General features: G+C 45.9%; 1 protein-coding gene across 4 annotated transcripts in view; it reads left to right on the forward strand.

Moving 5' to 3' along the window:
• The window catches only part of PTPRB (protein tyrosine phosphatase receptor type B), a 107,293-nt gene that overhangs the window by 60,818 nt on the left and 20,771 nt on the right, over positions 1 to 25,704 (forward strand). For 3 of the 4 annotated variants that reach the window (XM_045789582.2, XM_045789584.2, XM_045789585.2), the window contains 11 exons: positions 484 to 747; positions 1,284 to 1,547; positions 2,309 to 2,572; positions 4,769 to 5,038; positions 8,420 to 8,683; positions 10,502 to 10,765; positions 11,500 to 11,781; positions 16,210 to 16,488; positions 17,011 to 17,160; positions 19,330 to 19,573; positions 25,100 to 25,206. In XM_045789582.2, the coding sequence (XP_045645538.2) occupies positions 484 to 747; positions 1,284 to 1,547; positions 2,309 to 2,572; positions 4,769 to 5,038; positions 8,420 to 8,683; positions 10,502 to 10,765; positions 11,500 to 11,781; positions 16,210 to 16,488; positions 17,011 to 17,160; positions 19,330 to 19,573; positions 25,100 to 25,206 (2,652 nt within the window). The remainder of the gene's footprint in view (positions 1 to 483; positions 748 to 1,283; positions 1,548 to 2,308; positions 2,573 to 4,768; positions 5,039 to 8,419; positions 8,684 to 10,501; positions 10,766 to 11,499; positions 11,782 to 16,209; positions 16,489 to 17,010; positions 17,161 to 19,329; positions 19,574 to 25,099; positions 25,207 to 25,704) is intronic. The other variant, XM_045789583.2, reaches the window with a different exon arrangement.

Below are 25,704 nucleotides of genomic sequence, written 5' to 3' on the forward strand. Positions count from 1 at the left end.
TTTTGCCGTGGTCTTGACTTGCATTTCCTTGATTACCAATGATGTTAGACATCTCTTCATGTATTAATTATGTGTTTCATCTTCTTCCATTTTTCTTTTGGATTGTTTATACTCTTCTTGGTAACTTTTATCACATCTTGAGTCACTAAGGTATGTTGGAATTATTAATATCATTGCCATCAATTCATATTAATCATTAGTTATCATATTTAATGTTCCATCTTGTACATGACATTTTGTGTAGGCAAGAAACGAGATTAGAATTAATTCATCAGGTTCTGTTAAAAGATCGATTTAATCACTTCAAGTAGTGTAACAGTCTTTCCCCTCTGGAAACATGTGATCTAAGGTCTAAAACTTTTCTTTTAAATGCCCACCAAAAAAAATCTACTCACTTACCTTCACTGTCCCAGGTTGTCATCTGTGCTTAATTACTCCCTTAGACTCACTAAATCTTCAGCTGTTCTCTGTTCTCTTTTTCAGTGCCTGATAAGGTTCAGGGAGTCAGTGTTAGCAACTCGGCCAGGAGTGACTATTTAAAGGTATCCTGGGTGCACGCTACTGGAGACTTTGATCACTATGAAGTCACTATTAAAAACAAAAACAACTTCATTCAAACCAAAAGCATTCCCAAGACTGAAAACGAATGTGTATTTGTTAAGTTAGTCCCTGGACGGTTGTACAGCGTCACTGTTAGTACAAGAAGTGGACAATATGAAGCCAGTGAACAAGGGAATGGAAGAACAAGTAAGTGGAAAGATTGTAAAATCTGATGACTGGTTGGGACTTGAAGGTCAAGTAAATAAAATATCTGAACCTTGAATTCTCTCTGCTTCCTGATCAGTAAATTGCATTCCCAGTTTCGCTTGGAGCTAATATCATTTAGCCAAGCCATGACCTATAATTACAGAATATTTATTGGTAGATAAAAGCAAGCACAGTTGGAGAGCAAGAAGGCCAATGGTCCCATTTTTCTTCCCTGTCCTCCTGCATTGTGGCATTTGAAGTTCTAGACATCTTGTTTTATCTTATGATTGAGGTCATAATTCATTTTTTAATTATATTCTACCAACACTTAGCATAGAAGATTTATGTCAGGAAAAAAATTGCAATTTTAATAGTTGCTTCCAATTTTTCTTATTTAATTATGCATGAAGTAGTTCAAGTGGTTTATTTGGGGAAGAGAGATGTTTGCCAGTTCCTTGAATGTGATTCATAAATTATTGTGTAGGTAAACTTTGATCAGTCACTTTCCTGAAGTGTCTTCTCATATTCCTCCCTAGTCCCAGAGCCCGTTAGGGATCTAACATTGCGGAATAGGAGCACTGACGACCTTCTGGTGACTTGGTCACGAGCTGATGGGGACGTCGACCAATATGAGATCCAGCTGCTCTTCAACGATATGAAAGTATTTCCTCCTTTTCACCTCGTAAATACCGCAACTGAATATCGATTCACCTCCCTGACACCAGGGCGCCAGTATAAAATTCTTGTCTTGACCATCAGTGGAGAAGTGCAGCAGTCGGCCTTCATTGAGGGCTTCACAGGTAATTTGAAATGTGGCTCTTGAACTTGGTAGATGTGGTGGTGTGTTTAGCATGTTGGGTAGCCAGGCGTTTGGGTTGAGGATGTCAGGGTGAAAGGGAGATGGCAAGAAGCGAGGTTATCTTGATGGTGACCATGATGTTGTCCAAGCTGAATTGACAACAGTAAAGCACAATGTAGGGTAGAAAGCTTTCAGAGAAATAGCGTTGGGTGGATGTGAGTAGCTGGTGCTTGTGAGGCACGTCGATTAAATAAAAATAACTCTGTTGGCTGGGTTTCCGTTGGAACTCTGTTAGGAATGTTGTTATGATCGTTAAGGTTTATTGACAGTTTACCATGAACCAAACCCACGGCAAAGCACTTTATGTGGACATTTTGTTCAATCCTCACAACTCTGTGGGCTGGGCACTATTACTGTAATTGCTATTTTTCTGATGAGGAAACTGAAACTGACAGAGGGTAAGTAATTTGCCTATAGTCCCCCAGCTAGTAAATGAGGAAACCAAGACTTGGACCAAGGCACTCTAACTAGCCCCTCTCTCTACTGCCGGCATCCTTCACTTCTGCTTGCTGGCTTTGATGTCCCTCTAAATTTCCCCAATCAAATTCAGTTCAGGCAGAAAAGTCCAAGAAAAATGGTACCAATATATGAATGTGAATTCTTTTAGTACATGCCAAAATATAAGAAGCATGACAGTTTTGGTTGAACATTTCCACAGTTCATTCTCTAAGTGATGACTTTTAAATTTATTTTCCTTTTTAGTTCCAAGCGCTGTCAAAAATATTCACGTTTCTCCCAATGGGGCGACAGACAGCCTGACAGTCAACTGGACTCCTGGGGGGGGCGATGTTGATTCCTACACAGTGTCAGCGTTCAGGCAGAATCAAAAGGTTGAGTCTCAGACTATCTCCAAACACGTCTCAGAGCACACATTCCACAGGCTGGAGGCTGGGGAACAGTACCAGATTGTGATCGCCTCGGTCAGCGGGTCCCTAAAGAACCAGATAGATGCAGTTGGGCGGACAGGTAAGTGCCTGCCTGGAGAAGAGCCAAATTGTTCTCCATAATGGGGCAGCGGATGGACTTACTTAGCTATTCACGAGTCAAAAATATCCAAATTCAAAGTCATAATTCAGTGTGGTTTCAAGAGCCCTTTTTCATATTTTCTTTTTGCATTTTTCTTTCTTAAAAGAGATCTTCAGAACAAATGAAAGGTAATTAGGAGCTAAATCATTTGAATAAATTTTCATCCTTGCTGAAGGATATAAAAACTTTAGTTTTAATAAGTAGACTTCTGTAATTATTTACATTAACTGTTTACATGTAAATATTTACTATTTTCTGTAAAATTTACCCTTCTCAAATTTTTTTTTAAATGGACACCTACACCATTTACTTCATTTGTTACAAGAACGAGTAACAAATCAAGGAATAAGGTGTCTCTTTATATTAATATCGCCAGTAACATATTACCTTTAAAACACAAATAAGCTAAAAGTACCTGCTATCTGCCAGGCATTTAAAATGATTTCTAGTCACACTAGAAGATAGAGATCATTCTTTCCATCTTACAGATGAGGAAAGTAAGGCTCAGAAAGCTTATAAAACATTATCAAGGATGCGTGTAGTAAGACTGAGAGCTGTAACTCAAATCTAGGTCTGTCTGGACCTAGACCTTATGCCTTCTCTACTGTGATACAATACTTACCAGATGCCTTCCATTCCCATAACCACTCATTTAGCTGTAGGGCCTGGGCTTCTGTACTGTGCCCTCCTGTGTCTCTATTTCATATATGTGTCTCTCCAACCATATGCCAAGCACTATGTTAGAAAGTGGGAATTCAATAGCAAGATAGATAGAGCCCCCAACCTCAAGAAGTGTATCATCTAATGAGAGAGACAAAGAAATAAAAAGACGACTACAATGTGATAACTTCTAAAACAAAAGAAATAATGGGGTGTGTCAGGAGCAAACATGAAGAGTCAGGGAAGGCTTCCAGGAAAAAGTAGCATTTAAATAGACACTAAGAAGTCATACTGGTGACATGGATGTTGACTTGGTTCCCCCAGAAAAAACAAAGGCCTGGAGGTGAGAGAAAGCATGGCACATTTGAGGACCTACACACGGTGTGGTATGCTAGAATACAGATGAGCCATATGGCCAAGTAAGTAGATGGACCAAATCACGAAGGGCCTCATATGCCTTGTTAAGGCGTTTAGAATTATGGAGAGCCGTGGAGGGCCATTTGCATGGGGCTGCTATGAAATATGCCAGATATAGTGTGGGAGGTGAGGAAGCAAGGGTACTGGTCAATAATGTGGTGAGGGATGATATTGTCCTAGGGGAGCAGTAGTGGATAGAGAAGGGAGAGAAGTGGGTAGATCAAGGAGATACAAGTTTTAGGACATAGAAATAAAAGACCCATGTTTGATTACCTGTAGTAGAATTAACAGTGACAACCCACGTTTCTGACTTGGACCAAGAGAAACAAAGGACAGTAAGGAGGTTATGGGGAGGGAGCTGAGGAGTCCAATTTGGGCCTCTTGAGAATTGGATGGAACATGCAGGGAGAGATGTCATTTGCAAAAATAGAAGAGAGATCTGAACTGCAAGTTTAAATTTGGGAGTCGTCACCATATGGGTAACAATTCAAACCATGGGAGTGGATGAGATCTCCTAGGATTATGTAGAATGAGAAAAAATACAAGCCTAGGACAGAAAATATTATTAAAAATAATACTATTTTGCCTTTCACATCGGAAGCCATAGTGAAAAAAAATTATATACTACTGCTTACTTCAAGGCTGAAAGCTTTGACTTGAGTTCATCTTGGGAATGAAAGTCTAAACATAATTCAGCCATCCAAACTATATTCGCTGAATGTAAATTTGTTCAGCATCTTCCACTTTCTAGATACATACATATGAATCACTTTGCATATTTATCAGTGTCACTTTCACTAATTTTTCTACTTGTTTGACTTCAAGATCCTATCTCAATTCAGAGAAAAAAATGGAGACTCAAAGCAGGTGTACAGATAATCCAGGCCAGATGAAAAGCTCTGTCCTCAGGGCACGTGGAAAGTGTCCACGCAGCACAAGTGGAGTGGTGGCATCCTCGTCTCTCTGCAGTTGATTTAAAGTTTTTCTCACCTGCTTTCTCAGTTGGTTTACCCTAAGTGAGGGCATCTGACAGCCGTTGCTCCTCTTCTTCCTTTGCAGTCCCAGCATCTGTCCAGGGAATAATGGCAGACAATGCATACAGCAGTCATTCCTTAATAGTAAGTTGGCAAAAAGCTGCTGGCGTGGCAGAAAGATACGAGATCCTGCTTCTAAACGACAAGGGGACCCTTCTGAGGAACACATCAGAGCCAGCCGCCACCAAGCAGCACAAATTTGAAGACCTAACACCAGGAAAGAAATACAAGATACAGATCCTATCTGTCAGTGGAGGGCTCTTCAGCAAGGAAGCCCAGACTGAGGGCCGGACAGGTAATCTGCACGGCTCGTTGCGTCGCCCCAGATACCTCCTTGGGTGCCTGCTATTCCTTCAGAGCCGCAGGGTCAGAGGGATGAAGCCACACTAGGGGATGACAACTATTTCTTGACACAGTGGGGACATTCACCGTGACCGACCACTTCCACATCAGTCAGCCTCTTAATACGGGCTTCAGCGTACCCCACTCCAGTTTAGATATATTGTTAAAACCTATGGCCACTCTGACAAATTACCACCAACTTAGCAACTTCAAACAACACCAGTTTATTATCTGACAGTTCTGGAGGTCAGAAACTGAAAGTGGGTCCTAGGGCTAAAATCGAGGCATCAGGTATCAGCAGGATTGTGTTTCTCCTAGAGGCTTTAGGGGGAGATCCTCTCCTTGCCCTTTCCAAAGCTTCCAGAGGCCACTCACATTCCTTGGCTCATGTCCCCCTTCCAGCAATAGCATTGTTCCAGCCTCTGTGTGTGTCGCCATATCTCTTTCTCTACTCTTCTGCCTCCCTCTTCCATCCTTTCAGGACTCGTGATTACATCAGTCACCACCCGGACAATCCAGGCTAAGCTCGCTGCCTGGAGATACTTAACTTAATCACATCTGTAAGATCCCCTTTGCCACATAAGGTAACACATTCCCAGGTCTTGGGATTAGGACGTGGACATCTCTGGGGGTCATTATTCAGACGACAACACTGGTCTGATTGATGACTTACTCATTAAGGAGCTAGGTCTGAAATGGGGGTGTGGCCATGCTGACAGAGGTGTGAGGATGAACCAGGCATGCTTCGTCCTGGAAGAGCTGGCTGACTGGGGGGTGGGGGCACATAGACAAAGGATGACAATACATTGTGATAAGGACTGTAGAGAAGTAAGGATTGTCCAACATCAAGAGGAATGTGGAGCTCGGGTGGAATTGGGAGGTCTTCATGAAATTGACCTTTCAGTACTATCATGGAGGGCGAAACAATTCTGCACGTGGAGAGAAGGTAGAAGGACACCTGGTGCAGACAGACTGTCCTATGCCAAGACAGGGAGGTGTGAGAAGGACCAGTGAGAAGCCGTGGTAGATGAAGTGTGGGGGGCGTGAAGGAGGGGTGAGGCCGGAGAGGCAGATTGGGGCCAGGTTGGAGAGTGCCTGGCATGCCTCCCTCGGGGGTTTATTTTTCATCTTGTAAGCCATGAGGAGACCGTACAGGTTTTTCAGCCAGAGAGTGAGTGTTTTGTAATAAAAATTTATACCTTAAAAAAGATAAATCAGATGGCAACAGGGATAGGTTGAATGGAGAAGAGACTCACTCATTAATTCGTCATGAGCACCTACTATGTGCTAAGCAGCTTTCTAAATGCTGGACACACAGAAGTGAGTAAAACAAAACCTGATGGTCATGAATCTCGTATTCTAGTAGGGAAGAAAGGCAACAAACACAGTAAATAAGTAGAGTGTAGTAGGTTAGATGATGGTGAATACCAAAGAGAAAATGAAACCAGGGAAATGGGATAGCAAGAGTCAGAGGCTTACAGTTTTGGACTCCTCGGATGTTTTGTCAAGAAGGTGATATCTGAGTAGACACCTGAAAGAAGGGAGAGAAGGGGTTATGCAGGTATTTGGGGGAAGAGTATCCCCACGCAGAGCAAAGAACGAGGCAGAGACTCTGAAGCAGGAGTGTGTCTGGCCTGCTGGGCCAGTCAAGAGACCAGTACAGCTGGAGCAGAGTGAGAACAAAGTAGGGGATGTGGTCAGAAGGGTAGTTGAAGTCATAAGATGATTGCAGTTATAGAAATGATAAGGGTCAAAAGCTAAATTACCACAGGGGCCCTGATGAAGAATAGTAGATACAGTCAAGAAATATTTCATTAGATAAGATGGCACTTAGTGTCTGAGTAGAGTACAGAAAAACAGAATATTCTGAAGTTGCTACCGGGGTATCTGGTAGAAGACGATGCCATTAATTGAGATAAGAGAAGCAGGAGGAGGCCATGTCAAGGAGATATGGACAGTGTTCAGTTCCATACTGAGTTTGAGATGTCTGAATGACTTGTAGTGAGAGATGAGCATAGGTAGTTCAAAATATGGCCCAAGCTCAGAAGAGTGAGCTAGGGATAAATATTTGAACAAAAATTCTAATTAAATCCATGTCTTAGTCTGTTTAGGCTGCTGTAAAAAATAATGCCAGAAACTGGGTGGCTTAAACAACAAACATGGATTTCTCACAGGTCTGGAGCCTGGAAGTCCAAGGCCAAGGCAGCGGCAGATTCAGGGTCTGGTGAGGGCCCAGTTTCTTGTTCATAGATGGCGTCTTCTTGCTGTGTCCTCACACGGTAGAAGGATGAGAGAGCTTCTGGGGTCTCTTCTATAAGGGCACTACTCCCGTTCATGAGAGCTCCACCCCCATGACCTAATCACCTCCCAGTGGCCACATCCCCTAAAACCATCCCCTTGGGGGTTAGGTTTCAACATATGCATTCAGGGGTGGAGGGGACATAAATATTCAGACCATAGCAATCCATAAAGTGAATGAGATTGGGTGCTCAGCTTGTGTTACAGAATATGAAGGGGACAACGGATGGAAGGATGGGAAATGTCAACTTTTAAGGACCCGACAAGGAGGGAGAAAGTGAAAGAGGAAGTGTTTGGAGTGGAGGGAGGAGAACCCAAGAGAGACCAAGGCAGGTGTCCTGTTCTGTTCCCACTGGTAGCCCAAGGCTTCCTTGGCATTAGGCAGCACCTGTGCAAACAGTTTGGCAGAGGTCATTTCCGGGCTCCTGATCCCTTTGCCGACAGGTGCCCCTGAAGGCCAAGAGGGTTGTCAAATCCCAACGTCGATCTTTTTTTCTTAAAAAAAAAAAAAAACAGATGGCTTTGGCTTTTCCTCTTGCTTTTCTTTCCTCAATCCCTGAATTGAATCTCCTCCTTCTGCCCGCTTTCTCTTTCTTCCCCCTTCTCTTCCTTCCCTGCTGCCCTCACCTCCATGGGCCAGTCCTTAGCTTTTAGATGGGCCTCAGAGATAGTTTTTGATCTCTGATGTAGCTCTTAGTATTAGGAAAACATGTAGTCACACGGGTCAGATTAACAATTATTTCATACCCAAAAAATGTCTTTGAAGGTAATTTCCCATTACTGGTTTTTCTTTGTTCTCTTGTGGGTTTTTGGGGGGGCTTTTTGGTTTTGTTTTTGTGTTTTTCATTAACAGTGTCAGCATCAGTCATGCACCAAATTCAGTTTTCTCTGCTTTGGGGTCTCCATGAAGTCGATATGAAGGCAGAGACCATGTGTCTTGAGTGGCTGTGGAGTGTGTCCCTGTGGGCCTGGGGCCTGGGCTGTGTCAGGGGGGTGTGACAAATCTCAGTCTCACTCTCCGGCCCGACTTTCCCAGTCCCCGCAGCTGTCACCAACCTGAGGATCACGGAGAACTCCACCAGACACCTGTCGTTCAGCTGGACCACCTCAGAAGGGGAGCTCAACGGGTACAACATCTTTCTCTACAACCCAGATCGAACGCTTCAGGAGAGAGCTCAGGTTGACCCACAAGTCCAGAGCTTCTCTTTCCAGAACTTACTACAAGGCCGAATGTACAAAATGGTGATCGTAACTCACAGTGGGGAGCTGTCTAATGAGTCTTTCATATTCGGTAGAACAGGTAAGGCCCGGACCCAAGCAGGAACGTAGAGTGGGGACCTTGTCTCAGTGTTCACTGTTTTTTCCGTGATGTGTCCGTTTCCTATTCTCTACGTGGTCCTGCTCTCTATGAACCTTGTGACCTTCAGGCTTTTTGACCCTAAATCAGACCTCTGGTTCTGTACCGAGTAGCTTCTGCACAGGCTTCTCCTTTGTTGCCACCACTCGGGGACATCATGGGGTTTGGTGGGCAAATGAATCTGGCTCCTCTCTGTGCCAGCAAACTGCCGCAAGAAGGTTGTAACCCACTGTGGTGCCATTCAGGCCGTGCCCCTCGGGTTCCTACAAGGCATGCGTGGAGTGGGGGGCAGGTCCAGAGAAGGGCCACTACGAAAAGGACCAAGCCGTGAGTGCTGCGTGACAGAAACACAGCACTGCATGAACCAAACATAGTATTGAAGGAGAAGGAGAGAGAGAGAGACATCTGTCTGGGCGGCCAATAAGAAGCGGAATTGACTCTTTTTCCATAATTTGAGTTCATTATTTTACTTTTCTATTCAGTTTTTTTTTTTCTCATTTGACATAGGTTTTGAGGGCTTTGTGTGCCAGCCACGGGGCTCACTGCTGGACTGTGACCGTGAACAGTGTCGATGAGGTCCCTGACCCGTTGAGCTCACATTAGCGCAGGGAGGGGAGGGGGCAGACAGCAGATTTTTAAGGGAGATGACTTGGGAACACCTTCGAGTCTATGAAAGAAAGAAACAGCATGTTGTGACAGAGAGACAGGACAAGATACTACTTTAGACAGAGAAAGCATTTCAGCTGAGCCCTGCAGGTGAGGGGAGCCCTGCAAGGACACGTGCCAGGCGCCCAGCAGAAGGGCTCAGTGTGTTTGGGGGGAGGGAACGAAAGTGAGCAACAGATCCGGATCCGCCTAGACCCTGAGTAGAATCGCCTCAGTGTTAGCGCTTCCAGGGCCCTCTGCCCTCTGCACATCTTCCCTTCTCTGCTCATTAATGTTCCAAGTTCCTCCATCAAGAGCCAACAGTCTTCACTCTCCAGAGAATACGGAAGCTTACATACCCACGGGACAGGTGCCAGCGTGACTAAGTTACACAGTGGTAGACGTGACTGTTAACACTCTCTTCCCAAGTGAGGCTCGACCAATATAGACTTGGGCAGGAAAGAGCTGAGGGAACTGCGAGCCTACGAGAGGGTGGAGGGGACGCAGAGAGACCCACGGGGATGTTAGGGCGTGAGAGGCCTGGGTGCGATGGGCCAGCCTGGAAGGGGCCGGGACCTTCCGTGAACACTTTCAGGGCCTTTTATAAGCTATTGTAAACTATTTGACCAGTTTTAATAAATCATTTCCGAAGATCTCATTTTAGATGTTTATCAGATGACATGTGGCAGGCATACAGAAGTCACCACCTATGGTGCTTTTTTTTTTTTTAAGATTTTTTTTATTTATCTGAGAGAGAGAGAGAGAGCACAAGTGGGGAAGCAGCAGGCAGAGGGAGCAGCAGTCTCTCTGCCAAGCAGGGACCCCGACATGGGGCTCGATCCCAGGACCCCGGGATCATGACCCGAGAGGAAGGCAGATGCTTAACCACCGACTGAGCAGCCCAGGTGCCCCTGTGGTGGTTTGTTTTATTTTAATCTGTACCACATCTCTAGACCACATGCCCCTAAAGCCACGCCCTGAAATACAGGCCGGATCTGACTCTGCAATGGGCACTACTCACCTATATGCCCAACGTAACTCGTAGTCTCACCTGGAGGCCCAATGCCTTTGTTCCTAACTCTTCTGTTCTTAGTAAAGGTTTTCACTCTGTTTAAGTCCCAGCTTCGGTGAGTAACCTCAGAGGATCCAACCGGAACATGACAGACACTCTCTGGTTCAGCTGGAGTCCGGCCTCCGGGGACTTTGACTTTTATGAGCTGATTCTCTACAACCCCAATGGCACGAAGAAGGAGAACTGGAGAGACAAGGACCTGACCGAATGGCGTTTCCATGGCCTCGTTCCTGGAAGGAAGTACACGCTGTGTGTGGTAACTCACAGTGGAGACCTCAGCAACAAGCTCACGGGGGAGAGCAGAACAGGTAAGAAGCCCGGTTGCCAAAGGCTAGTATTGGTGGGACACATTCAAGATATGGTTTTAATACGAAGGAAGGGAATCAATAATGGTGTGGCACGTACTAGCCCCTGAACCTGGAAAGGCACTATGATACAGTGGATGAAGGGAACCGACCTTAGCCACTGTGCCGTGAGAGATCTAGGAAAATGATCTAGATCCTTAGCTTAGCTCTACCACTTACCCATGCAAAGCTAGGAGGTCATTGAGCATCTCTAAGTCTCAGTTTTCTTATCTGTAAAGTGGGGATAATCGTACACATCACCATTGTGTTGCTACGGGCAATGCTTCTTAAATATTTTATTTCCTGGGCATATGCAGATAATGTCAGTCTGTAAGCCACCCTGGGGTCAATGAACAAGGCTATCTGGACTTAATTGTCTGTGGACTGTAGCCCTCACACCTCCAAATGGAACCAATACCTTCACACACTTGTAGCCCATTTGGGGCCCACTCCTGCTCCACAGCTCCCTGGTAAGGAAACTCTGGTTATGAATATTAAAGAAAATGTGCATAAAACTTTTGAGGACAGCCCCTGACACATAGTAAGCACTATAGATAGAAGCTTCTATTATTAAGATTTTCACATTATCTCTTCTAAAGTACATTAAGGTATGTCTGATGTCACTCAGCTCTCTTATCTGCATATGTTATGGCATAGATGTGTTCATGTGATTTTTTTTCATGTTTTCCTACATACAGCCCCAACTCCTCCCAGTCTTATGTCATTTGCTGATGTTACAAACACATCGTTGGCCATCACCTGGAAGGGGCCACCAGACTGGACAGACTATGATGACTTTGAGCTGCAGTGGTCCCCCAGAGATGCAATCACGGTCTTCAACCCCTACAGCAACAGGAAGTCAGAAGGACGCATCATATATGGTCTTCGTCCAGGCAGATCCTATCAATTTAGTGTCAAGACTGTTAGTGGTGACTCCTGGAAAACCTATAGCAAACCAATATTTGGATCCGTGAGGACAAGTACGACATGTTTTGCTACTCTTGGTTCTCAGATGGAGGGAGGGGGAAGCATGTGTTGTGACATCTTATTCCAGTGAGGCTTGGTTTAAATCCATATTTTTACTTGGGATTGGTTAGATGTGAATTCAGGCAGAAGTCATTATAGACTTGTTCATTCCTTCAACATTAAGAACAGTGGACAATAAATTATCTCTGCCCTCATGGAGTTGGCGGTTGAGTGGGAAGGAAGTGTGAGGAAGGAAGTATTTGGCTGTATAGAAACTCATGGTAGGGGGGCGCCTGGGTGGCACAGCGGTTAAGCGTCTGCCTTCGGCTCAGGGTGCGATCCCGGCGTTCTGGGATCGAGCCCCACATCAGGCTCCTCCGCTAGGAGCCTGCTTTTTCCTCTCCCACTCCCCCTGCTTGTGTTCCCTCTCTCGCTGGCTGTCTCTATCTCTGTCAAATAAATAAATAAAATCTTAAAAAAAAAAAAGAAACTCATGGTAGGGGCATCTAACCCAGTACAAGAGAGCTTCCTGGAAGAAGAAGCCTCCAAATCAAAACCTAAGAAAGTGTAGGATTCACCAGGTAGATATGGGGAAAGAAGTGGAGAATATTATTAGGTAGAGAATAAAATATTCCAAGACCAGGCAGCACAGAGGAACAGAAAGGAGTTTAGTTGACCAGAGCATAAAAGGTGAGGATTAGGAAAATCAGGTCATAAAATGTCTTGAGAACTATGGTAGTGACTTTTACTTTATCCTCAATCCGTTGGAGTCACTGAGGGGTTTTCAGCCAAGATATCATAATCAGATTTGCACTGTAAAAAGTCACTCTGGGTACAGTGTTGAGTATAGACTCAAAGGGGCAAACTAGAAACAGAGGGATTAGTTAGGACACATGACTGTAAATCCTAAAGATAAAAATACTTCAACAATGAAATAGATATCAGTTTCTCCCCAAAGGCATTTTGGGATAGATAAAACAAACCTCAAAGAAACAAAGACTTTCAGTATAGGAACCTTGATCCAAATATTTATTTTTCAATAATATCAGTATGTGTAGTTTCTAAGATCAGATCAGATAGTTGGTGGTTATTGATAAAATATATAGTTGAGAAGTAGAAATTTAAGCAGGTAGTTGTTTCACTTACTCGACAAACAGTAATGTTATTGTAATTGAAGCTTGCTGTCCACCTTGTATCCAGAGAGCAGTTTGAGATTAAATAGTTGAGGGTCAAGAGAAATAGATGAAAAAGAACCAAGAATTTTCATTTACAGCAAGCTCAGGATGGGTTTGGGGGCGCTTATTGTGGGCTGTGTGACACAGGTGCTCAACTTAAGAGCTCAGTAGAGGCTGGGCTGATCAGATGGCTTCTGGAGCACTGTATTCGGTCCTGGGTGCTGGGATTTAAGAGAGGCATTTACCAAATGGGGCCCGCCTACAAGGGGAGCAGCTGGCAGGAAGAGGGACTCAATGTTGTGTTTTATGAGAAATGGCCGATGAAACTTTGAGGATCGCATTAGTTAGGACTGGGTTTGTCTGTGGGTAACAGAGAGTTAAACAACCGAGAAGCTGATAATTCTCGTGTAGAATCATTCCACGACTCCATGTCTCACACGTACGCTCCATCCATGATGAACAACTTGCAATTCCCTATCTCCCACCTTCCCACCCCTCCTAGCCCCACCCTGGGTACCTGGGTTCATACTTTCCTCTGCCTGAAATGCCCCTTTCCCAATATCTTGGTGAGGTGTCGTCTCTGCCAGAAACCTTTGCTAACTCCTGCCCACCACGAACTCCAGAAAGTTGTCTAGCGCTCCACCCAGCACCTTCTTTCTCCATTTCTTCTGGTACATGCTCCTTTCCACCCTGTATTATGGCTGTTTTGGACTCCTCTCCCTTCCTAGAGGTCAGGGCTAATGCTTTATTCACTTCCGTCCTGCTTACAGTCCCTGCAAGAGCACCCTGCCCTTAGCGACTACTTACTTCTTAGAGAATGGGGATATGACCAGAGGTCTTAGAAGCCACGTGGGCTTGAAAGGCAGAACGGAGAGGGGAGAAAGAACCGAGGAAAGAGGTTGAAGCACATTTCCACATTGTTCTTTGAGCAAATTATCAGAATTATGAATCCGGCAGGGTGTTTCTAAAGACTTGCCCTAAGGCTGAACAGAGAAGGTGTCCTCGGGTTCCAGGTGGGGTTTGGTTTGAAGGATTTTGAAAGATTAACAAGCAGTTAATGTTTGAAAAGACACAAGTACTGCTTGCCTCCAAGGCCAGTTCCCGTATCCTGAAAAATCTTCAGGTTGATTTTTTTTTCTCTAAATCATTCTTATCTAAACTGTTATGACTTAGCCAAATATTTTAGATCTTGATATGAAACACAAATTCATTCAATGATGCAAAGATGCCGAGTGTTTCAAAGTCATGATTGTTGAGGACAAAGGGTCCTGTGACAAAGGAGAAGGTGTCAGGAGAAGGGGGGTCGTATGCCAAATCAGAACAACAGGTGCTGCCCTGTGAGGGATTACTAGGTCTTTGCATAGTTCCCAGAAGATCATTATGATCTAGTCTGCAAGCAGGGCTAGTGCCCGCAGCTCTGCAGGCACACAGGCCCCGTGCTTAGAGGGACCCCACACTGGGTTTAATTTTCTGCTGTCACCATCTTGAAATCTTAATAATATTTTGAACACAGGGCATTGCATTTTCACTTGGCACTGGACCCTGAAAGTTATGTAGCCAGTCCAGTCTACAAGTTTTATGAACAAACACATATATTTTTTTAAGATTTTATTTATTTATTTGACAGAGAGAGAGAGAGCACAAGCAGGGGGAACAGCAGAGGGAGAGGGAGAAGCAGGCTCCCCGCTGAGCAGGGAGTCCAGCTCAATCCCAGGACCCTCAGATCATCACCTGAGCCAAAGGCAGATGCTTAACCGACTGAGCCACCCAGGCGCCCCCAAACATACATTTTAATTTGGGGAGGAAGGGTGGGTGGAGAAAAGAGAAAAGGATGAAATTTGTAACAGGGATGATAAAGACCCAAAATGAAATGGAAGGGGTTTTTCCTATTTGGTCAAACATAACTGTCTTTAGCTTTATTTTTTTTAATCTATTCCCATATTATGCAGTGCTCTGTGAGCCTTTCTGATGGTTTGATGCCATCGATTACTGCTGTCCGAAAATTGTTACTGTTACTGTATTTTCTGCTGTGGTCAGTGAAACAATGGGCAGACTTTTAAAATTAAGCATCCGTTAAGACTTCTGACTTGTGGAATGAAATAGAGTGCTCTAGACCTAGACTGTCAAGTTCTATTCAAGAGCCTGAAGGCTCCTCAGAAATTCCCAGGGACAGGGGACAAGGCAAGGGAAGTCGTAAGGAGGTCACCCCAGCATAGCACCCCGACCCCCAAGCCACACTTAAAACACAGGACCAGAGCCCCTCTGATTTAACATATTGGGGAACTGAGGCCTTTTCTTTTTTAAATGGCTCAGCTGCTAAAATTAAAAACCACTTATCGACGTCATACAAATTAGCTTCATCAAATGTGATTAGAGATGTAAGCACATCGCTGGTTGGGGAGGCCTAGGGTTTGGTGAGTAACCTGCGTGGCCAGGTCAGCTAGGTGCTTTTCTGTCGGACTGTAACTCTTACTCACAACCGCTCATGAGATCAGCTACTCTTCGTTGAGTCCCTCCTGGGTCAGGCACTCTGTCAGGCAGAGGAAACTGACCAACCATGAGCGTAGCAGGTGGAAGACCGTGGTGTACACGGGGAGCCTTCAGCAGTTTCGGAGCCTGGAGGATGGCATGTGAGCGGGGAAAGCAAAACATGGAAGGGGGACAGAGCCAGGGCCTAGAGGGTAACAAGGAAGCAATGCCATGTCTTAATTTTCTCGGGAGTGCTAGCATTTATTGAGCAATTACTACCCCAGCCATGGTTTTCTAGCTGGCTGTGCCGGGTTCAACTCACTGAACCGTCACAGTCCCCACAGGAAGTAGGCACCCTTCATTTTCCCACTTGACAAATGTGGCACAGACGTGGTGAGTAACTTGCTCCAGAAGCCACACCTGGTAAATAGAATCTGAATTCAGGCAGGCCGAGCTGCCCTTTTAACCTTTTGGCTACTCAGCCCCACCTTCCATCTGACTTCTGCCCCTTAATTTTAGTGCCCACGCTAAATTTAGTATTTGGGTTTCTGATCACATTGGCACCCGGTGATTTTTCTAAAGGGACAGCATTTTCATTTTTAAATGGTTCTCAGAGTGTGGTCTGGGAAGCAGAAATTCCTTGGGAGAGCCCTAAGAATTTTTTTTTCTTGAAAAGCAATCCAAATAAATCTTGAGAATTACTTACGTCGCTCTCAGAGCAATTGGGCCCAAAGAAGCTGAGAAAAAAAAAATGTGTCTCCCAGAGTTGTGACGTGTCTGTCCCTGTCTGCCCTGTAGAGCCCGACAAGATTCAAAACCTGCACTGCCGGCCTCAGAACTCCACGGCCATCGCCTGCTCTTGGATCCCTCCAGACTCTGACTTTGACGGGTATAGCATTGAATGTCGGAAAATGGACACTCAAGAAGTTGAGTTTTCCAGAAAGCTGGAGAAAGAGAAATCTCTGCTCAACATCATGATGCTCGTGCCCCATAAGAGGTACCTGGTGTCCATCAAGGTGCAGTCGGCAGGCATGACCAGCGAGGTGGTGGAAGACAGCACCATCACAATGATAGACCGTAAGTGTTCCTGGAGGTGACGCCCTGCGGGAGCCCCGCCAACGCCGCGCGGGCACGCAGCTCACCTCCACGCTAGCGGGTCCTGTGCTCACTTGCAAAAGAGAACCTGAAAGCCTCCAGGATACGGAGACGTTTCTCCGTGTGTATGGAAAGCATCCTGGCAGCGAACAAGTTAAACGACCTTCGAGTCCTTGAATGAGTTAGCATTTCAGTGCATCACCTGATAGAGTTAGAGCTCTCCGGAGCGTCGAAGCAGTTCGTGCTACAACTGCAGGAACTCCTCCTCTTCCATTATGTTTCATGCGTCTCTGGCAAATCACTTCCTCTGCCTGCTCCGCTCCCCGAGAGGAGGAGGAGGTTTTCTTGATTGCAAGTTTTAAACACACACACACACACACACACACACACACACACACACACACACATTGATGCAGGTGAGTGGAGGCCTTCATGGCACTGATTGTTGTTTATATGGAAAAGCAGAGTCCTGACTCCCCTGGCTTCCTTCTCCATCCTTTTCAGGGCCCCCTCCTCCACCTCCACATGTTCGTGTGAATAAAAAGGATGTGCTAATCAGCAAATCTTCCATCCACTTCACCTTCAACTGCAGCTGGTTCAGCGACGCCAACGGGGCTGTGAAGTACTTCACGGTGGTCGTGCGAGAGGCTGACGGTGAGTGGCCGCCGGCTCTCTGCTGCGAGGCGCAGGGACGCTGTAGCAGAGCTCACCATGCCGGCTCTTTCTATGACAAGTTTGGAAGAGCAGAAAACTGTTTTGATACACTTCTGCCCTGTCCCCGCGGATGCTGGGAGATGGTACAAAAACCCGCTCAAAGGCTCTTTCAGCAGTAAAGCCTGTTACTCTCTGGGTTTAACTGTGGAATGGGTGAATAGTCATACTATTAACCACAGCAATAGTACAAATACCCTGCAGGTGTAGAGGCTTGGTGACGGGCCAGGCTTGTGGGAGGAGCATCGATTCTGCGTTGTTTTGCAGTCCTCTGCACCGCTCATTCAGGGCTGATCCCACTTTGGGGTTCTGCCATCAAGCAGCCGTAAATGTCAGTGTCTTCCCCGCCCCAATCTCAAACACCCCAAGGAAGCACGCTCTTCCACACCACCCACCGATTCCCAGAAAACATTCAAGAGCTAAAAGGGGGGGGAAGATGATCCCGAAGGGCCTTCTTCCTTTCTCTCTTGAGTTTCAACAGTAAATTTCGTTTTCTAGTCGACTAAGTTATTCGATGTCTACCTAATTCCTACCGGCCAGGCAGATACTAGGTAAGAGTTTTAACAACGTGCTGTACAGCCTCACGTATGATTTTCTAGAGCTGCTTACATCGGCACCTGTGAAACCATCTACACTCCTGTAGAGGTCTGAGCCCTGTTTCTCCAGAACAGATGTGTGTGTCTGCAGTGACACCATATATTTGATGGGCCTTATGTTTTCCAAAATTGTTTAAGGTGTTACACATCCCTGGCTATTTTAACCCATTTGTGGGCAGAGAGGAACTTTAAACCTGACAACTGCTGGAGCAGTTTCTAGGCTAAACGGCACTTTAGTCTCACGGGGTATCTAATGGTCTGTGTGCTCTGACATTTTATGTAATTGTACTGAACTTGGTTATGCATAATTAATTAAATAATTTCAAGGGTCAGGGGTGCATCCCAGGTTCCCTTACGTCTCATAAATTGATATATTTACTTAGATCTACAGATAAGGATTTAAGAGAGAAATCAGTGAACTATGGAGAGATTTTTAGATTTAATGAAGATGCAGTGGAGATAACGGTTTACTACGTGACTGTAAGCCAGTGACGGAAAGGAAGCCATACCCCAGCAGGCAGCCTGTGTTCTCCAGCCTTGTGTGTGTCAATTACTGATGTCCATGGAGACGGGCTGTGCTCCCCTGGTGAGCTAAGATAACAATCCGTCTCATATAAATGTCATTCATAGCATATATGTACATCCGAAAGGCAACATTTCTTTCCAGTTACTGCCAACAAGGTAAAATTTCCAAGACCCACTCATTTTGAACAAATTTTATTAAACAAGAGTCCAGGACGTGATGAACCCCTGCAATACCACCTCTTGAAGTGTGTTGTAAATGGTATCCTAGCTCTATAATATTTGTCTTCCTAATTATGCTTTCCTCCAGCCAACATCAAAACGAGTTTGCAGTGCCAAAATACATAGCAGGCTGGGTGGACAGGGAAGAGTTCTGGGAAGCGTGCTGCAGGAGGGGCCAGATTCGAGCCAGGATTAAACTGTACGCAAGATAACAGAGAGCTGTACACGGAGCCACGATCAGACTGGGTGTGGCACGTGGAGCGTGCCTGTGCGTGACTGCTCTGGCTTTGAACTTGATTTCTCTTATCTCTTCCCTATTTCCCAGGTCATCGGGATTTCCTTATTAGCTCAGCTACAATGGTCATTGGCAAGGCAGGGAGCTTATTGAGTGGGCTGACTCTGGCAGTGGGGAGTGTCCAACTTTCGGGAGTTCTGGAACACATTTATCATCTGATGCAATGAGTTAACCGCTCAAACACACGTATTTTATTTCCTAGAAAAGAGATGGGGTGTGTGCGTGTATATAAATACATGCACATGTGTATATAAAATGTATATGCACTCTATTTTTAATTTTTACTTTAGAAGAAGTGGATAAAAATTAATTTCATGAGAAGACTTTCACAGCGCCCTTCCAGATCCAAGTGTCTGCCCTTTGGAGCCGACCGGAGATGGTGGGAGAGAGGAGGCAGGCTGAGAAGCCTAGGGAGCAATCCCCGGGGTCCCGAAGTCCTGCGGGAGTCAGTGGTTCACCGTGGTTTTCTCCCCGCAGGCAGCGATGAGCTGAAGCCCGAACAGCAGCACCCTCTGCCCTCCTACCTGGAATACAGGCGCAACGCCTCCGTCCGGGTCTATCAGACCGACTACTTCGCCAGCAAGTGTGCCGAAAGTCCTGACAGCAACTCCAAGAGCTTCCACATTAAGCTTGGAGCAGAGATGGAGAGCCTGGGTGGAAAGTGTGATCCCCATCAGCAAAAATTCTGTGACGGGCCGCTGAAGCCGCGCACCGCCTACAGGTTAGACGTATGACCGTGATTTTGCGAGAAGGGACGTGCTGCAGGAGCGGGGGCTCCGCTGTCTGGGCGTCTGAGGCATGTGAGCTCCTGTAGGTTACTAACCGACGTTACCACAGTGCTGTGCATGTTCCTGGGTAATTTATAAAAGTTGTGTTCCTGCCTCCACTCGTAGGCAATGTGTAAAGAAGGCCTTCGGCATTGCGCAAAACCTCCAGTTCGTTACACAAAGAATTGAAGGTTCTTAATAGATCGTTCTTTCTCCTCAGACGTCTTTAGTACAAATCAAACAATTTATTTACTCTGTTAATGACTGTGAAAGTATCCACACAGAAAGATTGAGTTTAGGGAGACCCAAGAAAGATGAGGTTTCATCTTCTACTTTTAGTGAGGGCTGAAGTTACACTTACTCGTTTATCTTCTAAGGCATAAAAAGATGAAAGAGCTCTTTGGTCCAGACAAAACTCTCGAAGGCAAAGGCTCCTGCATGAACGGGAGTGCCCCTTCCTCCTGCTAGGCTGACAGATGAGAAGGAGCAGCTGTTTGGTTTGGCCCCAGGAAGCACTACTGCAGCCAACAGGCCTCTCCAGCCATAGGAATTGGCAGTGCCCTTGGTCTGCACCGTGCTCCCCGAAAGCAAGTATGAGCAGAGGTACACAGCGTCCCCAGCCAGAGTCCTCCAGACAAAGAGAATCTTGGCTGCCATCTTGGATGTAAGCTGTAGGCATCCAAGATGAATACTTCTGCAGAGGATGCGTTGTCTCTCTTGGGTGTTGGCAGAGCTGACCACCAATCAATATGGCAGGTTCTCTGTGGGCCAGTGTCATTCTGGTTAGTCGGTGCCCAGGGCTTATTAACTCTTACATATTTTGAATATCACCCCAGGGTCTCCCCAGAGACTTTTCTGCAGGGTCCAAGAGGAGACGATGACATGGCATCACACCTGAGAGCATGCTTAGCCCCTCCCTGGAATCAACACGGGCAGGCTGACGGTTTTCCTAAACCAGAGGACTCACTTTGGGCAGGAACTCTGTAGCTATACCTCTACCCAGGACTCACCACAAAAATGCTGTTGCCACCCCAGCCAAGGTCGGCATCTCCAGAGTAAACACACGCAAACATAGTAGTGCTGTTTCCTTCAAGAAGACCATGTGAGCCTTCCTGAAGAAGGGGGGAGCTCAGACAGAGCAAAGGAGAAATGTAAGAGGGATCAGAACAAGGAATCCTTCAGTTTCTATAAGGATCAAGAGATGGCTCATCTCCTCGGTCACATGGGCTCAAGGAAATTTGAGCAAAAGTCTCCCACAGGCTCTATTCGATTTGGGAGTTGGTCAGTAGCGGCTGTTTTCTGTTTGTTTGCTTTCTGAAAGAGGGAGAGAAGATGACTCGTTACTACATTAAGAGAGGGACAATGAGAAGCTGTGGATGGCTCCCATCTGGCCCCGAGCCCACCACTCCTAGCACATGCCTTCCCATCCCTAACAGCTGCCCGGGCCTGGGAGAGCCCGCCTGGTGTTCAGGCGCTGCCACTTCGCTGTGCGACCTTGGAATTGGCATTTCAATTCCCAAATCCTCTCTTCTCTCATCTGCAAAACAACACAGGAGGAATGCAGACGATCCCTCAAAACTGGTCCTGTCCCTTCTAAATTAAGGTCTTCCAGTGGTCCCTGTTCCCTTCAGGAGTAAGTGAAGACTCCAGAGCAGGGCACAGAAAGCCCCTGCCATCTGCCTCCTGCCTGCCTCTCCTGCTCTGCCTCCCACCGTCTGCCTCGAGTGCACCTGCCTTTTGTGACCCCTCACTTGGAGTTCCTTTAGATGTGACATGCCTCTCTTACACCTCTGAGCCACCACAAGTTCTTTTCACTCTATTTGGAATGCCCTCCCCTCCTTTGACTGGCTGCTGCATCCCTTCATACACTTCCAAAGCCAGTCAGCCCTCAACGAGCACATGTGAGCCTCCCTACCCCCAGGAACCAGTCAACCCAGCACCGCACTGGGCAGGTGGCCCCCACTCCGCTTCCCGCAGCAGCACTCACACCCTCCATCCCTCCAGTCCTCCACTCACCAGCATCTCTTAGCTTTTTCTTCACTAGATTACGAGAGTTCGCAGTCTCATCGAGGAGACAAAACAGTATGGCAAGTACCTGGCCCCAGACAGGCGCTCATTCTTCAGTGTTTGTGAACAAATTAGGGAATGAGCCAAGATGCTGCATGAACAGTTGCACGCTCTTATTATATCTTAATCAACTCATGCCATACTTATTTGCTTTCTAGAACATAACTGTCCTATATTTCCCCGCATTTGGTTCAGGCCCATGAAAAGCATGCCGGGCAAATGATGCTTGACGGCCTTTCAGAGTAGGTGGGGGAACATGGTAAGCGGTGTCCTGTGCGGCCGCTGACCCCAGCTTAGTGCAGTCCGAGTTCTGCCTGTCTCAAGATGCTAGTAGCTGCAGTGACCCTCAGTGCTGTCAGGCTTCCCCAGAGAGAATAGGTAGACAGGAGAGAACACGGGGGTGGGGGTGGGGAATAGGATTGAAAAGAAATGGCAAATGCTAGGTTTAGCTGCTCTGCAATTTTTTTATGTCAATGAATCTAATGTGTTCCCGTTTGTTACTGGGTTCCTATTATCTGGGTGTATAATTAGGGTCATTCCATACGGGAAGAGAAAGAGCAGATCATGATGGGTGGGAGGCAGTTTGGAGGTTAGCAAAGTGCTGATCTGGTTTTGTTTCTATTCCAAACAGCATAGTGATGTGACCACGATCAGGGAGTCAGCTTCTCTTGACCTCATTTTCCCCCAATGAAGGAAATTGAACCACATGATCTCTAACTTTGTGCTATAGATTTCTGATTCTGGACACATATGAAGTTGAAATCATTACTATCATACGTCTGTTTATTAAAATAATCTTATTCATGTATATATACACAGAAGGCGCCTGTAAAATACAGGCAGGAATGTTGAAGGACATGAGGGTAAACAAATGCTGTCGAGGTTCAAAAGGCTTCTGGAAGGAGGTAATATTTTCGCTGAGCATTAAAAGGTGAGGGAGGACCTGAAAATATGGAAAGAGGGACAGAAGGACATTCGCTGGAAGGAAGAGTGGGAGCCAAAGTGCAGAGGAAGAAATACACAGACTGTTTAGAGAAGAGCAAAGAGTCCAGTTTCAGATTGTGGGGAGAGCATGAGAAGAGGTAGCAGGGAAGACAAGCGCAGGAAGACAGGATGGGACAGGATCCGGAGGGGTGCTAGGGGCTGAGCTAGGCAAGTGGTGGTGGTGTCCGTTTTTGGAAAGGGTGTAAGAGCAGAGCTCTTATTGGTCCGCCAAGTTTAAGGTAATCCTCTACTAGGTCAGTCTCTCCTTTCTGGGTTCCTAAAGGTCCTTCTGCTTCTGGATCCATATTGTATTTTGGGTTTTGCACCTAGAATTTCTGAGCAGAACATGTCAAGGTTGTTAACGTCCAGTGTTTTTAATTTACAAAGGAGGAAACCGAGGCATAAAAAACTTTAGGGACCATTCATCTAATCAGGAACAGAGTGCTAGCTAGACCACAGACCCTCTGCTTCCTAGCCTGGGCCCTTTTTACCATCCCTTCCTCAGAAGTCAGAGCCGTTAAGCCAAAACTAAGCCGAGAGGAAATAAGAGAAAGAAATCTGGACTAGGATTTAGAAAATACAGAGTTTGGTTCTCATACACCGGCTTTCTCTGTGATCTGGAACAAGATACGGAATCTCTCCAAGCTTCAGGTTCCAAATCTCTGAGGTAATATCATAAGCTCCCTCGTTACATGGGAGAAGTTGGAGATGCTCACACCGAACCATGTTTGTGAAAGTTCTTCCACGCGTATAAATCACGATACCAATATAAGAAACTCTTTTCACCAGAGAGACTCATTTCGGTCTGCAAAAGTACATGCATTAGCAGCACGTACCGGCTCCTCACCCTCCCACTTAGCACAGCTGACGGGATATCTCACGGTACTTCCATCAACAGCCTGTTTTTCCTGGAAGTACAACTTTTGACTGGAAAGTAGCTTTTAGAGATGGAAATTATAGATGTGGTTGATCAATACTGTCCTGCTTGTTTATAAGATTGCATTTGGACAGGGGCGTGAATTAGAAGGAGGGGCAGAGGGGCAGACCGACTAGCCCTGGCCTGATACTATTTCAGCATTATTACGAGGCATGCCCAGAAACTTTTGGTTTAAACAAATCTAGTTTTTTTTAAAAAGGAAAAAGAGACTTTCATTCACTTTCATAGGATTTCAGTTAACACTGGGAAAGTTTCGCCCCTATAAATCAAGCCTGATTGTCTCAGCAAATCTACAGTTGAGGAGCTCACTACCTAATGCAGCAGCTCGTACTCTAGATGTTACCAAGTGACTTTATGTTCCCAGACTACACCTCCATGACATTTCAGCCAATTGGGCTTCACTCTACCTTCAAGAAGAAAAATAATGATGTCTGTTTCCTCTTCTACATGAGAATTCCTTAAATCTGAAGTCAACCATCATGTTCCACTAAGTCTTTTCTGGTTAATCACCTAGAACGATCTCTAACCCTTCTAAGATACGTCCCCAGAAACTGAGTGCAACCCTCCAGACTGGCCTGACTCACCCACAGAATATGAGACCAAGGTCCTCAGACAAGGACAATAGACTTTTCATCCAGGTTACAAATTTATATTTCGTAGCCGCATCTTGCTGGCTTACTGAATTTAGGGTCAGCTAATCTCTGGGCACCATCCCACATGGACATGTGGATGGCCACCTCAGCAGCTCTCCTGTCCAGGTGACTAGAAGAGCCCCAAGTATCTGCCGGAGAGTTCTAAATCAATGTCTCACTGTCACTCTAAATCCCACACAGCCCACGCAGAGCTCTTCCTCTTTTCCCCATATTAGTGCCCCATTTTCATCAGTCATGCCGTTATTCTCTCAAGAGGCCTGAGCTCAAATTTTAGGCCCATCTTGAATTCCTCCCTTCTCCTCTTCAGGCTGGGCCCCATCTGGTCCTTCCTCTCAGTGCTTTCCCCCTGTGGTTCCCTCTGCTGGAACACGGGCATGGCTGCCTCCCACACTCTGCTCTGATTTCTATCCAGGAGCCCTCCACTGACCGGGCTGAATGGGGCAGTTCCCCATGCCTGTCTCCATCGCTAGCCATTTCCCTTACTCTGCTCTTTTCTTTTTCGTGGTACCTATCACCATCTGGCATATTAAATTTGTGTATATGTTATCTGACCTCTGATACTAGAACATATAACCTCTGGGATGGTAGGGACTTTACTGTGTCCCTTGCAGTATCCCCAGATCCTAGAACATGGACCGGCACATAGTAGGGGCTCAGTAAGCATTGGATGAATAGATGAATAAATGCATGAATGAACCTGGGTCTATCTGATTCCATAATTCATGTCCTGCCTAGCATGCATATGGACCAGGTGCCCACCCTGTGGCTCCTGGAACCCGCTTTCTGGTCAGCTGTACTGTGGTCAGCCACTTGCACTTATACATCGGTTTGCCTTTCAGAATCAGCATTCGAGCTTTTACACAGCTGTTTGATGAGGACCTGAAGGAATTCACGAAGCCGCTCTATTCTGACACATTTTTCTCTTTGCCTATCACCACTGAGTCAGGTAAGGCTAGCCTCCCCATCTACCAGCATAGTCTCCCAACTGCCAAGTCACTTACAAGGGCCTCCAGTGGAGAGATACGGTGACTTGGCTGATGGTGAGGGGAGCACGCATTTGTCACCTGGAATTTAATCTTTATGGGATCGTGGCTGATGTGCATTAGAGAATTTGCTCCTACTTCTAAAGGAGAATGGGCTGAATGGGCATTAATCTTGAAAAGAAAGTAGAAGTATCAGATTTTTTTAAATTAAAAATGAAGCTTTTAAAATAATGGGTGAAAAATATTCAAATTAGGGGCTCGCACAGGCCAAAATATAAGTATAAAAGGCTTTCAGTCATAGGTGGAAATGTATGCATGGACAAACATAAAAATGCATAGAAAAAAAAAAGACTAGAGAAAACACCAAAGTATTAACAATGAAGGGCATCTGGCTGGCTCAGCCAGTAGAGCGTGCAGCTCTTGATCTCAGGGCCGTGAGCTCGAGCCCCACGCTGGGTGTG

This window comes from Ursus americanus, chromosome 17, assembly GCF_024610735.1.
Source record: "Ursus americanus isolate L20-20 chromosome 17, mUrsAme1.1.p, whole genome shotgun sequence".
NCBI classification, from domain to species: Eukaryota; Metazoa; Chordata; class Mammalia; order Carnivora; family Ursidae; genus Ursus; species Ursus americanus.